The following is a 15576-nucleotide window of genomic DNA, read 5'->3' as shown; positions in this document are numbered from 1 at the left end:
CACCAGGCCCCAGCACGTCAAGCGCATGCTTGGGGTGGCAAACCGTGGGGGGCGCTCTGCCGGTGCCACAAGGGCAGCAGGCAGGCTGCCTTTGGCGACTTGCCTGCGGAGGGTCCACTGGTCCTGCGGCTTCAGTGGACCTCCCGCAGGCAAGCAGCCGAAGGTAGTCTGCCTGCCGTGCTTGGGGCGGCAAAATTCCTAGAGCTGCCCATGGCCTTCACAACATCCTCTGGCAAAGATTTTTATATGTTGACTGTGTGTTGTGTGAAGAAATATTTCCTTTTGTTTATTTTAGATCTACTGCCTAATTAATTTCATTTGGTGACCTCTAGTTCTTGTGTTATGAGAAGGAGTAAATAACACTTTCTTATTTACTTTCCCCACACCAGTCATGATTTTATAGACCTCTGGTATATCCCCCCTTAGTCATTTCTTTTCTAGGCTGAAAAATCCCAGTTTTATTAATCTCTCCTCATATGGAAGTTGTTCCATACCCTTAACCATTTTTGTTACCTCTTTCTGTACCTTTTTCAATTTCAATATATCTTCTTTGAGTTGGGGCGACCACATTTGTATCCAATATTCAAGATGTGGGTATACCATGGATTTATATACAGGCAATATCATATTTTCCATCTTTTGATCTACCCCTTTCCTAATGATTCGTCACATTCTGTTTGCTTTTTTGACTGCTGCTGCACACTGAGTGGATGTTTTCAGAGAACTATCCACAGTAACTGCCAGATCTCTTTCTTGAGTGGCAACAGCTAAGTTAGACTCAGTCATTTTATATGTATAGTTGGGATTATGTTTTGTAATGTGCATTACTTTGTATTTATCAACATTGAATTTTATCTGCAAATTAATTGCCCACTCACCAAGTTTTGTAAGAGATCCCTTTGTAACTTTGCAGTCTGCTTGAGTAGTTTTGTATTATCTGCAAAAATGTGTCACCTCACTGTTTACCTGTTTTCCCAGTTTATTTATGAATATGTTGAACAGTACTGGTCCCAGTACAAAAAACTGAAAACTGACCATTTATTCCAACCCTGGAGTGCAAGTTTTCCCATATGGGGTGGGGAATAAGCAGGATCTTTATTCTCCCCTGTCCCTCTGTGCTGGTCTATGAATCTAGGCCACTGAGGAGAGAAGTCCAAGGATGATGCAGCATTCACATTCTTCTTGAAGCACAGTACCTCACAGAACTGCCACTGGGGCAATACAGCTCCGTCTTGTTTCCTACCACGAGATGCTAAATGCCACAACAGAAGCCAGAGTGTCAATGGGACTAGTTGCATGGGTAAATACTGGTTAAGGAGCTTCCATGAGCCAGGGTTCCAGGATCAGGCCAACATTGTCAAATGAAATTATTGTTTGCTGAGGAGCTAACATGGGAAAAAGTTATACCAGAAGTATAATCTATTATAAGCATATCTTGGCTTGTTTTTAACCATTTATATATTTAACACCCAGACTTCATAAGATATGCCTTTCACATTTTCCTAATATACTGGAAAAAACTATGACTCTTTCTGCATCACCTCAGTGAGCAGAGGGGGGAAAAAGCCTTCCTGAGTTTGGCAGCACTTCTCAGTCTCTTTTGTTTGCTATATTGTAATGTTGAGCCATTCATTGCACTGTTTCAGTTATTTTACCCTGTTCTTTCAACATCCTGCCTGAGATTCGCAGGGTCTTTGTTGGGGCAATATTTTTTTCCCAGGAGTTTTGACACTGATTAAATGCAATCCCTTCTACATACCTCAAGTAACCTCCCTTTTTCTCCCCCCTTCCCCTCCCGGCCATATTTCCAGAATTCTTCTAATATTCCTCTGAAAAAACCTATTATATATAGATGTGATAAAATGTGCAGGCGCTCCCTTGCAAGAGGTACATAGCCCTACCATATAGCCCTTGAGCCCTCAGGCATTGCATCATGAGCTGTATCAGTAAAACACATTGGGCCTCAGTGTACTGAATTAAAATATAATATATATGGAGATATGCCTATCTCATAGAACTGGAAGGGACCCTGAAAGCTCATTGAGTCCAGCCCTCTGCCTTTACTAGCAGGACCAAGTACTGATTTTGCCCCAGATCCCTAAGTGGCCCCCTCAAGGATTTAACTCACAACCGTGGGTTTTTATGGCTGATGAAAAACCAAAGAATTCTATAGACATCAGTTGCCCTCTTGATACAGCTTTTATGTTGTTTGAAATTTATATTAGCTATACATTGTACTGGGTAAAATACCTGAAACTATGTGATAGTCAACTCATGATTTCCCTTAGGAAGAAATATAGCCTTTGGTGACTTTGGTGATGCGTATTTTGTTGGTTGACTCACAACCTTATCAAACTAGAAACCCTAATAGGGGGATTTTTTAATTTTCACATATTTATTTATTTTGGTTAGGCCTTCTATGACCCAATCACCCATTAATGCCAGCTAGCAAGAGGGTTATGAAATATCCTGATTCGGGTATGTACATTCTGGTTCACCAAAGAATGTCATGAGATGCCTTAAATGAAAGCCGGATCACACTGCTCTGTGATATCATTGTGAAATGTATGTACAGATAGTATGAAGCACGTATGTTCTGAAATATGTTCTTAGACTCAGTATCACCGTAGAGATGAAGAAACAGGTTTTTGTCGGATAAAAGATGTTAATTCACCTTTCTATCTGTCACATGTACATTAAGCATGTAAGTTAACACAGTGAATGACCATTTCGATAGGAAGTTATCAAAGAGATATAGTCGCAGAAAAGAACACACAGTTGGTATGGGTACTTCCATCTTTTCATGTTCTCTGTATGTATAAATATCTTCTGTCTGTGTGTTCCATTCTATGCATCCGAAGAAGAGAGCTGTAGCCCACGAAAGCTTATGCTGAAATAAATTTGTTAGTCTCTAAGGTGCCACAGGTACTCCTGTTCTTTTTGCGGATACAGACTAACACGGCTGCTACTCTGAAACAGAAAAACAAGTGAACGAGGGAGTGGCTTATACTGTCTCTGAGTACAGGTAATTAACTTTGGGGATATAAGTAGAAGTCAAAGAAGACACTACCTTATGCTGAACCTAGGAAGTAAATGGGCAGTGCATTTACATTCAAGAAAATAGGATTTCTGCCTGCCTTGATAGAAGAAGCTGTAAAAGGCTTTGAGTGAGATAAATTTCATTACACAGGAGGTTAGTCTAATAGATAAATTTAGTCTCTAGAAAGCATGTTATGATTTTGTTTTACATGTAACCTTTTGTTTCCAATGTCCTTCCTCACTATCCCTTGAATCTTGACTCGTTGGTAGTAAACTTATGCTTGCCTTCACTATAAATATATCCAAGTGCTGAGATGAATCATACAAGCTGGTGTGCACACTGTTTCCTTGGGGACAGCAGATGTGGTAATTTTGAGTAGCCAGTGTCAGGGGCTGGGCATCACCTGGGAATGCTTCAAAGGGAGTCATGGGCTGGGGTACACCTATTAACCTGTAAGACTAAGTAGGGGCTAGAATAGCTCAGAGGATAGTGCCTGGGTGGCTAACAGACTGGTCTTGCCAGGGAAATGACACCCAGTTAAGTACAAGCATATCTCCCTGATGCTGGTGGCAGGGGGTAACAAGGTGACTCAGTCCCCAAGAACTGTCAAACCTCCTATGAATTTTCTCTTCTGGTATTTAAACCCTTTCACAATAGGGTTATATTAAATCTGTACAGCTATTTAGAAATAGCTAATATAGAGATACAATTCTGCCCACATGTGGCCCCCACTGAAGAAAATGAGTTTTATTTGGTTAAGGTCTACAGAGTGAGGGATCTTAATAATACACCTTGCAGAAAGGTCTCATGTTTTGTCCTAATGCCATCAAAAGGCTCTATATGGATGCTATCATACATGCGCCTTTTGAAATATCCTCTTTGCTCTTTGCTGTTTCCATCAGTGAATATAAGTCCTAGCTATTCTGTGAATTGTCACAGCAAAACCACTGATTTCTTCTGAGCTCAGTAACCTCACTGACAAAAGTAGCTCCTCTTTAAATTCCTCCAATAGCGCCATCTGCAATAGAAGTCTAGGGCAGATTATAATTATGCTATATTGCAATGAAAGATTAAGTATTATATTGATTGAGTTTTGATGAGATTACTGTACTAATTATATTTATATGCTATGTGTATATATAGTTATATTTTTAATAACATCAATTACCGCATTAGCTTTCTCTGCATTGTAAAATTAACGTAACCCTTAATAAAAATAACTTAAAAAATCAAAATGTTAATGCTGTTTAACTTCAGCTGTAGCTAGCATTTAAATCTTGTTTTGCATATAAAATTGATCTGCAATTAATGTGAAGTTAACCTGACAATTTTCATGAACTTTTTCTCCCCTGAAATATGTTTTTTAGAGAAATTATTTTGTAAAATGTCATTCACTTTCTCTGTTTTCCAAAAGGCAAAACAACATGGAAAATGAAAGCATTTAAAGATACAATTTCAATTACAAATTCACAGTTACCAGGTTAACTGGACTCTATGAGCTGCCTGCCCCCTTCCCCCCCACACCCTGTTTAGGTCTCAGGCCTCTAGACGTTGCCTGTGTCTTAGAATGGAATCATGCAGGTCACCCACTCTCAGACCAGGCTCTGGGTTGGAGTCCCCTGAGCACTGATGATGGTTACCTCAGCAGATCTGACTTTTGTCCAAGCCCTGCAATTCTGTTCCCTCCAGGGCAACGGCAGTGGTCATCGGTGATCAAAGAGCCAGCTTTAAGTCATATATTATTCATTTAGAAGAAAAGCCTTTAAGAGAAAACAGATCCTAAAAACATGGAAAAAGGATCTGGACATGTCTAGTTTATCAAGTGTTCAACCATCTTCCACATGGAGACCAGCTCCATGGAGAGCACCTGGCAAATCACCCCACTTCCCCCAAATCATGTCACCTTTTCACTGTTTATAGCCCTTTGATCTGGTAACTCCCAGCTTTGGCAAGACAAGGTTTGCAACTGGTTGGAGACAGGATCCTTGAAACTAACAGCTTGCCCCACTGTCTTTCAAGTGTGTTCTTGCATGTTCTTATCTGATAAGCCATTCTCTCATCTTCATGCACAGACCCCATTGAATTTGGGCATTATAGGTGCACTATTAACATTTAACTATCCCTGGTATAAGTTAGATCAGTACAGTCACAGAAAAAATGCCAATAACCCAGTGTACAGTAACTTCCCCTCACTGATCTGGTAACCTACAGGGTTTGTAAAACTGGCATAATTCAGTATTCTTAACATTATTACACATCAGCTCCATGTATGCCACAGTGCTCTCTTACTCTCTGAAGCACAAATAATTAATTCATTTTTTTTAATATTTGGCAGGGTGACACCATTGTTTCCTGTGACTCCTATGGTGTGATGAAGTTCTGGGATGTTCGGAGGGTAACACCAATGGTATCTATAGATGCGGGCCCCCATCCTGGCAATCAGGTGGTCTTTGACCCATCTGGTAGGATCCTTTCTTAAACTTAGCCCTGACTATCAAAAGAAGTGTTATGCTCTCAAACCATTTTGTAATTGAGTTTAAAATTCTGAGGCCAGATCCTCAACTGGTGTAAATTGGCTTCAGTAAATCTATGCCTGTTTATACCAACTAATGATGTGACACATACTTATTTTAACTTGTCAATTTGTATTAATGCTCAGTTATTACATAAAACCAAACATTTACAATGATGCAGAAAAAGAATTACATAAAGGTAAGAAATGCTCAATGTGTGAGGAAAACAGAGGGATGTATTTTTCCTCCTTTTCTACTACTTCTTCATACGTTTATACAACAGTTGTGTTTCATAACCAACCATGATAAATCCTGTTATTCTCCCTGCAGAGCCCCAGCATGTTGAAATAAGTGGTCTATTATGTACAAAGAATTGAAATGCATGTGTTGCTCAATACTTTTTGCATCATCAGCCATATATTACAATATGTCACTAGCATTGTGACTGACTGCTCCTTTGTATTTTTTAAGAGTGCCATTGTACAAAATGAACAAAAAATAGCTTTTTTTTTTACCTAGGACATTAATCTTCACTTGCAAGGGGCAGATAATCGGTTGTATCACAGTACAAACTTAGGTCCCAATTCTGGAAAACATTCCTGTTCAGAGCAACACTTAAACATATGCTCAACTTTAAGCATGCACTTAAGTACTGTTGAGGACAGACACAAGCATTTAAATCAAATCTGAGAGATGTGAGAGAGTAGCACTTTACTAATAATAGTACTACAGTCATAATGGTAAAAAAACCTACAGAATATAGAATATTATTTCACTGAGTTGCTATTACTAGAAAATGTTCCATGGAACACTGTAGCATTTTATAAGGAATTTCTCAGATATCTATACTGAATCACTAAAGAATGTATTGTCATTTTCAGAAACTATGTTGACATTATACACTTTCCACTACTGCCACAAGTCTGAATTCAGCTGTGTTCTATATAAGAATATAGAGTTTAGAAAAATAGCTCACATTCTGCATGATGTGGATTTGAAGGAGTTTTGCTTTTTCATATCTGGAATGGAATGTAGGTGTATTTGTAAAGGAGTCATATCCCTGAAAAATGCAGTAGCAGTATTTTGAGCCAGATGGGAAGTTTCCAGTAGAAAGCTTATCGGCTTCAGATAGTCTGAATGGGCAAAAATTCCCATTATTTGGATAAAATCCAAATTTTTCTCTGCAGGAGTAACCACAACAGAGATGCCAAGTTAGGAAGAATGACCACAATGAAGCATAATTTAAAAGAACGCAGTCATAAGCAATAATATCTGACTAAAATAGAATGTTACAGTATCTGTATTTGTATCTCTGTTATTTGTATGCTGGTAGTGCCTGATGCCCTAATTAGGATTACAGGGCCCATTTTATTAAGCATTGTACAGAATGAAAAGGCAGTCCCTGCCCCCAAATTGCTTAAAATCTAATGATGTCTCTTATTCCCATCACTGAGATAGCCGCATATAAAAATTTACATATATAAAGTATTCCGTTCCTTGTAAAACAACGCGATTATACTTAATGGAAGATATTTGTTTGTTTTTCTTTTGCCACCAGTTTAAGATCATATCAGAGGGGTAGCCATATTAGTCTGGATCTGTAAAAGCAGCAAAGAGTCCTGTGCCACCTTATAGACTAACAGACGTATTGGAGCATGAGCTTTCGTGGGTGAATACCCACTTCGTAGGATGCATGTCAGTTTAAGATAGTTACTGTGGGAAATCTAATGTAAAGAGAAAGGTCTTATATTTTGGTCTGAAGACGACAAGATCCTTTGTCAATATGCCATCTGCTGAAAGGGAGTTCTCCAGTGCAGGGCTGCTACCAAGAAAGCCTTGTTTCTTTGTAACATTATTGGGAGACACCAGATGGTGCAGCTGAAGATGCTCTTTATTAGTTCTATTTATCTGAATGTTACTGTTGGCAGAAGTGCTTATTGGCGCTGTGATACAGTTCTTTTCAGCAGCTGAGAATATGACCAGTAAAGTGATATTAATTTTCTCTCTGAGCCTCATTCAAAGCCCAATTAAGTTAATGGAAAGACCTTAGTTACCTAAAGTGGGCTTTGGATAGACCCCTCTCTGCCTTAGTTTTTCTCTGGTTGAATATCAACAGTAAAGTCTATTCTCTCTCTGCCTGAGCTTTTCTCTCACTGGATCACTTTCTTAGGTGTAAATCTTGTCTACAGTTTAAACCTATGCAAACAAAATGTCACACCTCTTGCAAGTCTCATTCTAAATATAGTTCCAGGGGGTTTCTGTTTGTGGGGGAGGGAGGGGAGTTTGAGAGAAACTACAAAGCTAGCTTAAGGTATGGAAAGTGAGACAGTCCTTGAGATAGCTAGGGCACAGCCCACTGTGGGACTTGATCATTAGGATCAAGCTTAATGTCAGACCTACAGAGACATGCACATCTACTTAATGTTGTGCAGTATGAGTACCCCATTGGCTCATCATATGGGTGACTCTGTGCAGTATCGTGGCCTAACATTTCCATGACTTATCCTTTATTGTTAAAAACAGATCTGTCTTTTAGTAAGTTTACCACCATCTCCAGGTGTTTATGTCTGTTCTCCAGCACATACAGACCACTACACCTAGCATTCACAAACCATGCACCTGTCATATCCCCTCCTTTCCTCATCAGCAACCCACCAACCTTGCAGCACATGATGTACTCCAATGTTTTTCACAGTTGCCATCCCGCAAATCCACCTGAAAAGATGAACAGCACAGTTAATAGCAACTGTTAGTGTAAGGAGTGAGAGCTACAGATGCTAGAGGACATTCTCTTTGAACCCTAAAGTGCACATGCTACTCTCCTGTTGTGTAAGGAAAGACATTTGGGATAGGGCTGAGATGCAGAAACCAGCGAGTAGTACCAGGAAAATGAAGCACAGTTTACTATACCTGGCAGATACAGGGGGATGGGACACTGTTTGTCCATTTACACTCAGTTTGGGGAGAAGGAGCAAAATTCTGCTCTGTGTAAAAGGAGTATGGTGGCTATATGATTTCTGCTGCAAGGTTTGCTGAACTTTCTTAACATATGAGAGGGCTCCCTGCCTGTCTGTATTACATCTGAAAACGCTGTTAAAAGAACATTAAGGTTGCCAAGGCAAGCACTCAATAGTTAGGAAATGCCTGTATTAAGGTTGCCTGTCCAACATTAATTTGGGCCCCCTTGTGCATAAGGTGCAGCCTTTAATTACATGGTCACATGCAATTTTTTTCATAGGACCCTGCCCCCTGTAGTGCACAGGATGCACTCCCAGTGTGGGTTGCTATTCAATATCTCTTTTTATTCTCAGGATTTAATTTGTGAACCCAGGCATTATTTACTGCACACTATCCAACCTTTGAACTGAATACGGAGTCATCCCTTACGGGCTTTTTTGTGCTGCTGTCATCATAGTATCTTAAATCTTTACAGGCATTAATGAAATTATCTTCACTCTACCTCTGTGAAGTGAAGTTGTATTATTACCCCCATTTTACATATGGGGGATTGAGGCACAGAAATGAAAGCCAAAATTATCAAAACTCTCATCTGATTTTAGGTGCCCAAATTGAGCTGCCTAGGAGGTGATTTTTCAGAGTGCCTGGCATTTCGTAGTCGTGTGCGTGTTGGACTGCAGCTCCTATTGACCTCAGTTGCAGTCCTGAATGCTCAGGGTGGCTGCAAATGAGGCGAGAACTAGAGGAAGTGAAAGGTTGGTCCTGTGAGTGAGGTGATTGAATGCTGCCTTAGAGAACAGGGTCCTGTGCCTGCCTCAGCCAGAGTTCCTAGGTGAATGTAATGTTACATAAACCAGCATTTTCATAGGTAACCACTGTATGTTCCTCGTTTTCTGGGTATCCAACTTGAGACATGTGGGATGTGTTTGCAGAGCACTCACAGTGGCAACTTCCTCACCCAGCTCCTGTCCTCTAGCTCCCAGCTCCCATTCTCCCCTGCACTCCACCTTTCCTTGCTCCTGCTCCCCTTATCCAGCATCTCCACTCTGCACCAACCTCCTGTTACTCAGCCCTCTGCATTTGAGCCTGGAAGCTTCCTCCTCCGTATTATCGGGGCCTTAGTAGCTCACAACAGCTGGGAGGAGTAATGATAAGGAAAGTCCTGCTCAGGCCTGGGATGGAGCATGCTTAGTCACTCTGTGCAGATTGCAATCCAGGCAGCACATATGAACAGTGAGGTGATGAAGCGTGCTCTGTGCAGATGGACTTTTCAGAGAATTTAGCTGCCAAACTCTAAAAAGTCTGTACTGAGCATGTACAGATTGAGATTGTCCAGAGGTTATAAACTAGCTAAATTAAGACAAATTTTCATTAGGATAGCAAAAGACACCTGCCAAATCTCAAGTCCCTGCTCCAAAGCATAGAGGCCCTAGAGCGTCACAACAAATGGTTGACAGATTTTTTTTTCAAAATGGCAAAACAACATAGTTTTCCCTAATCTAATCCTGAAAACCGCTGAACCATTTTAGCTGAAACTTTCCCCTCAAAATCAGCCTTAGGCAGGCTCTCAAAAGGGAAAATTTCATCCTGAACCACGTAAAGTTGGAAAAGTTATAAGCAACTGAAACCAGGGTCTTATAATGGAAAATGTTGGGCAACTTTAATTATACAGGTCACTGCCTCTGCTGCTTAGAATGTTATATTAGCAGTTTTAAAGTAAATATTGTTATAATTCCAATCTTCTGGTCCTCATATACTGCATGAGCTCAAGTCAAACAACAGGAAGGATTTGTCTGTAGTCATTTTTAATTGAGTAAAAAGGTGCCAAAGCAAAACTGAATACATAGTCATTTTCTGTAATCTGTAAAGTTGATTTCATAAATGGGATAATCCTTTAATAGAAGTTTCAGTTAATTTGGTCTGCATTTTATTTACAGAAACACCTGGGGCAAATAGAACATTATTAGCGAAAGACTGTAGGCTGCTCAGGTGGCACTGGAAATAACTACTAACCTTGTTTTATCTAAAATTGAATTTAAAACAAACATTTAAATGCAATTTATACCGACTTTGAGCTCAGGGGTTCCATCTCCCTTTTATTTTAGATGGAAAATAAAAGCCTGTGCAGATTGTTTTTATTTCATTGAACAATGCACAAATTTAAGAAAAGGACAAGTATTTTATTCTGGTAAAATCAAACTTGTAGAGTAAGGCTTTCTAGCACTTACAGTGTGATGAAATATCTGTAATCTTCAGATCTACAGTGCGCATGTTGGAATCACTCTGATATTCTTCACTCTTTTCCTACTGACCTCTTAGAGGGAGAGTACTAAGAGCAACTTTGGGATTTAGACTGTACACGAGCACAAGGAAATAAGAGCCCTCTTTACATTTTCTATAGACAGGCTAACCTGGCTTTCGGTTATTCACTCCTTGTAATAGATGGGAGAGCAGGGGTGAACCTTGGTTCTACACCAGACCCCTCACTGGCCAGAATAGATGAGCCATCACCTGGTGGAGGAGTTAGTAATTAACTGTTGGTCTAGATCAGTGGTAAATTATTACATCCAGGAGCAAGGAGAAAGCAGGGGAGGAACTGTGACTAGACCTGGGGGGACATTTTAGCACAAAGAAAATGTAGGGTGAAAAATGGTCACCTTCTGAAAACAGACTTTTTGCAAAAAATTGTTGACACCTTTACTGTTTTTTTGTTTTTCATGAATGTTTCCACAACATTGTTGTTCATATATTTTTCATTTAAATCATATTGAAATTGTGATGGAACATGATTTTGATCATTGCTGTTAAAACTTTGGAAAATGTGCAGAAATGTTCACAACAAATGAAAAGTGGGTCCACTTTGAAATCTGTGGAAAGGAAATGGTTCCACGCTTTCATAAATTCTATACAAAAATGTTTTTCTTTATTTCAACAACTGTAACTGTGACTTGGGGGTGGGGAGGTCTGTGAGGCACATGCTTCCTGGGGCTATTCCTGGACTGGCACAGCGTATGCACTATCCATTATCTAAAGACATAACCCAGTCCATAGAAATTTGACTGATAACCGGGGAAGGCGTGTAACAGAAATAATCCTTTTGCTAAAAAGAGGAGAAATAGCTTAGTAGAATAAATTCAGATCTGGCTAAATTACTATGCGTTGTGCTTTAAAAAAAACAAACAAAAAACCCCAAGCAAATAATTACTTGATATTTTGTACTGAAATGTATTTTAAGATCTGATCCTGCAATGGGAAGCACACACCTCAAAATTATTTCATTTCCTCAATTTCAGCTGGAGTTTTGGGTCCAGATCTTTGCTAGAGATTGGTGCCAATGGCAGTGATGACAATGTTATTCTTCTTCTCTCCCCTGGTTTTGGTCACTTTGCACCTATCAGGAGGCACAAAGTGGAATCAAGTCCTAACTGGCCAGCTGAAGACTCTCCCAGCCAGGGAGAGGACTCACTCGGTCTGCATTAACTGCCTGGTCGTGGGGACGGGGCGGAATGCGCCTCCACTCCACCAATGCTCAGTCTTTGAGGACCACCGCCAGCTGACATAAACTGGAGTAGTCTAGAATTCAGATGCAGGAGAGAATCTTTGCCCTTATCTCCCCATTTTTCCTGGTGTTTTTACCTTTCACTTTATTTAGTACCCTCTTACTTATGGTTAAAGTAGAACTTGACAAAAAAGAGATCCCTCATGCAGCATTTACCGAGTTAGCTTTTGTAGCAGCAGTTAAATTTATTTATTACAAGCATCCTATTAGCCTGCATCTTTTTATCCCATAGGCAGATTATATAACAACACTAATAAATCTTCAGGGTACTTTTTCCCTCATCATTCAATGCCTGAGCTTCAAATTCATTTAGGATAAATTAAGGAGAATATGGAAATATAGCTTGTTATATCTGACTCATCCTTTGGAATTGCACTGGCATTTTTCTGAGTTTGGTATAAAAATTCAGACAAACCCCAAATCCCTACATCTAGTTGTTATTCACTCTTGATTGTCTGTCTTTATGGGCAGTGTTGTAGCTCCATCTACCAGGAATAAAGGAGGTGAACCGAGCATGTATATAACAGCTCATCTGTCCACTTCCCTCCAGTTCTTTCACCTTCTTCAGCCTGGAATAATTGGAGTTTCAGCTCCTTTTCTCCATAATTCTACTTCTGTCTTTCCTTCCAGGCCTGTTTAGCAAAGGAATAAGAAAAGAAGTCAAACCAGAAGATGGAATCTGAGGAGGGATCTAAGAGAAATCCAACAGAGACAGGATCTCTGCCTCAGAGTCCTTGGATGTTCTCTCCAGTGGGGAGCAATCCAGACAGCCAGCTAGTTCAGTAGGTCTTTCAAAGGGTCTGGGTCATTTTGTAGGCTGTGTGGATATGATTCCTGGCGCATCTTTGGCCTCTTAAGTCCTTTATATTAGCCTGGTGGCAATCTATCCACTACTTCCAGGAATCTTTCTTCCCAAGTTAGCCTCCTTTTGCCTAATGGTTCCCCTAACTCCACTTTTAGTGGGCCTCTCTTTCCTATCCCAAATGTTCCCATTACCAGCTGTACAGATGCCAGCGTTTTGAGTTGAAGTGTCTGTGTGGATCCACTCTTTGATCAAGGAGAACAGTCTTTCTCTGGCCAACAGAGACTGAGCATAAACCTCCTATAGCCTCAGATTATCTTCTTAGCCCTACAAACTTGGAATCCCCAATGTTCTACAAGCATGTATGATAGTGGAGCAATCAATAGTCAACAGTCACAGAATAAACAGAATAGAGGAGACAAGGAGCACTCTTTTCCTTTTGGAAGTATGTTATCTGGGTGTCTGGTTGGTATCCTAGCATGTATCTCATCAGGAGATCACTCTGCAGCTCAACCATTTATTGACTCAGCCATCACTAATGAAGACAGTGGAGGCTTAATATTTTTCAGCCAGTATGTCTCCAGCTGGCAACACCAATAATGGCCTGGTTCACCTCAGCTCTATCATCCAAACTCCCTTGTGTTTGCACCTAGTCTGTCAGGATCAGACCTCTGCTCACAGGTGTTTTTGCAAAGCATTGGGACAAACAGCTACTGCTGTCACAAGCCAGTGTTCTCAGGAAAATAACAAAGAATAATTCAGCAGTATTGTTTTTTGTCTCCTGGTGCTCAGACATCTCTGGTTTTTGGAACTGTGGAAGGTCTTGTGTCCTCTGCACTTTTTGGTCTAAGGGCCCAATCCTCTTTCCTTGTCCTGACTGGGCTGTATGGCTGTATCTCAGGATGCCTCTCTTGGTCTTAAAGTCTTACAAGCAACACATTAATATAAGCCCTCTTCCAGGCATTGCTGACTACATCTACTGGCTGTCCTTGATTGACTCAGTGGTTAGGATAGGAATATTGGGATGTAAAACAAGGCAAAATTGCTCAGTGATCATTCCTTTTGTTGTAGTCCTCTCTTCTTCCATCAGAAATCCTTCTCCCCTGACTACTGTGTTGCATCTGGTTTCTCTCTCTCTCTCTCTCTCTCTCTCAGAATCTTCCTTTGCCTCTGAAATTCTCTAACTGGAAAGAAGTGGGTGGACCAGGGCCTTCATATATAGGAGCTGATTGACAGGTATTTTTCCGCCTTGTGTCCTTGTAGGTGAAGCCATATAGCACTGTCTGTTCCTGACTGTCCCTGCCTTCCAAGGGGAAGGAATTGCAGTGAGTAATTTTCCTTTGTTTACCAAGGGAAGTTATGCTGTACAATACTTATGCCGCGACATGAACATTTTTCAATGTGACCAGAGTCCATGCTATTTAAATGTGTAGGAAGGAAGGATAAGAGGATTTTAATATGTAGAACTACATTTTCACTATGAACATATGATTTAAAATGTATGAAATATGTGTATCTTGGAAAGGAGAGGGGGAATGGTTTGGTAACTCAGTGCTCTATATTTTTTGCCCGAAATGCAGGATCATATTTTGTCTATTTGTCTGTTTTCTTTGCTGAGCTAATGGGGTGAGGACTTTGTACTAGGCATGCAATTGCTTTGAGCTCTTAGCACTTTGAAGAGATTAACCCCACTGATATTTTCTTCATCTTTGCTAGGGAGGAATGCTTCCTTCCCCCGAGTGCGAGAAGAGGGACAGCTGTTTAATAGAGCCACCTTTTGTCAAGTAGATACACTGTAGTATTAAATATTCTCTTCTCACATGCCTGCATATCTCCAACATTAAAACTAAGTTCTGGATGCAAGTGTGGTACTTCATTAGAGCAATAAACGGATCTGTTAGTTTTGTTGAGTACCCCAGGTTGAATGCGGTGGTAGCTGACTGGTTAAACATTATTCTTTAAGGAAGAGCAGGACTCTCAGCTGTACTGGCACTAAGCCCATAATTTGATGATGGGTGAATCGTTTGTTCTGAGAGTCTGTGCCAGAAATGTCCACATGATTTTTGAAATCACTGTGTTAAACTAACACAAGCTGAAAGCAATTGGAGGTTTGCACCTCCCAAGTGGAACATAACTGATCAAAAATTTGATTCTCTCATAGCTAACGACAAACTAGATTTAATTTTTCAATAGTTTTTTTTAAATCTCCCTTAAACTAGGCACAAGTATTTTTAAATATAAATCTATTCAACATCTCAAATGTTTTCCTAGAGCACTGGCTGCTCTTGTGACTTTATTAAGTCCATGTGTTCTTGAATGTATATTAATTCTAGTTCACAAAGGTACAATTATTAAATTTCCAGTTTGAATGTGTTTACAAGTATTTAATGAAAACTCCTTTGTTTTACTCTGGAAGCCTCACTGCACTGTTCCATCTAAAGTCTGGCTTAGATACAAGACTTCATCTCCTGATTAGCTTATTCCTACAGACACTGAAGATCCCTTGAAGGTCATCCTATCCTTTCTTCTGTGAAAGCTTCACTTAAAGATCAACAGCTTAGTCAGTTCTTGTGCTTTGAGTAAGGCTTACCCTACTATACTTTAGTAAAGGGATCAATATTGCCTTTATATGTATAATGTAATAAAAAACAGGAATTTATAAAATAAAGTATCAAATGAATCTGACTCTGCATGTGTGTGGGTG

General features: G+C 40.0%; 1 protein-coding gene across 2 annotated transcripts in view; it reads left to right on the top strand.

Moving 5' to 3' along the window:
• Nucleotides 1-15576, top strand: part of SPAG16 (sperm associated antigen 16) — an 817531-nt gene that overhangs the window by 668060 nt on the left and 133895 nt on the right. For both annotated transcript variants that reach the window (XM_050916165.1, XM_050916164.1), the window contains one exon: nucleotides 5376-5502. In XM_050916165.1, coding sequence (XP_050772122.1) covers nucleotides 5376-5502 — 127 coding nt within the window. The remainder of the gene's footprint in view (nucleotides 1-5375; nucleotides 5503-15576) is intronic.

This window comes from Gopherus flavomarginatus, chromosome 10 (assembly GCF_025201925.1).
Source record: "Gopherus flavomarginatus isolate rGopFla2 chromosome 10, rGopFla2.mat.asm, whole genome shotgun sequence".
Taxonomy (NCBI): Eukaryota; Metazoa; Chordata; order Testudines; family Testudinidae; genus Gopherus; species Gopherus flavomarginatus.
The sequence above is the reverse complement of the archived record's forward strand: the minus strand, read 5'-3'. Positions and strand labels throughout refer to the sequence as shown.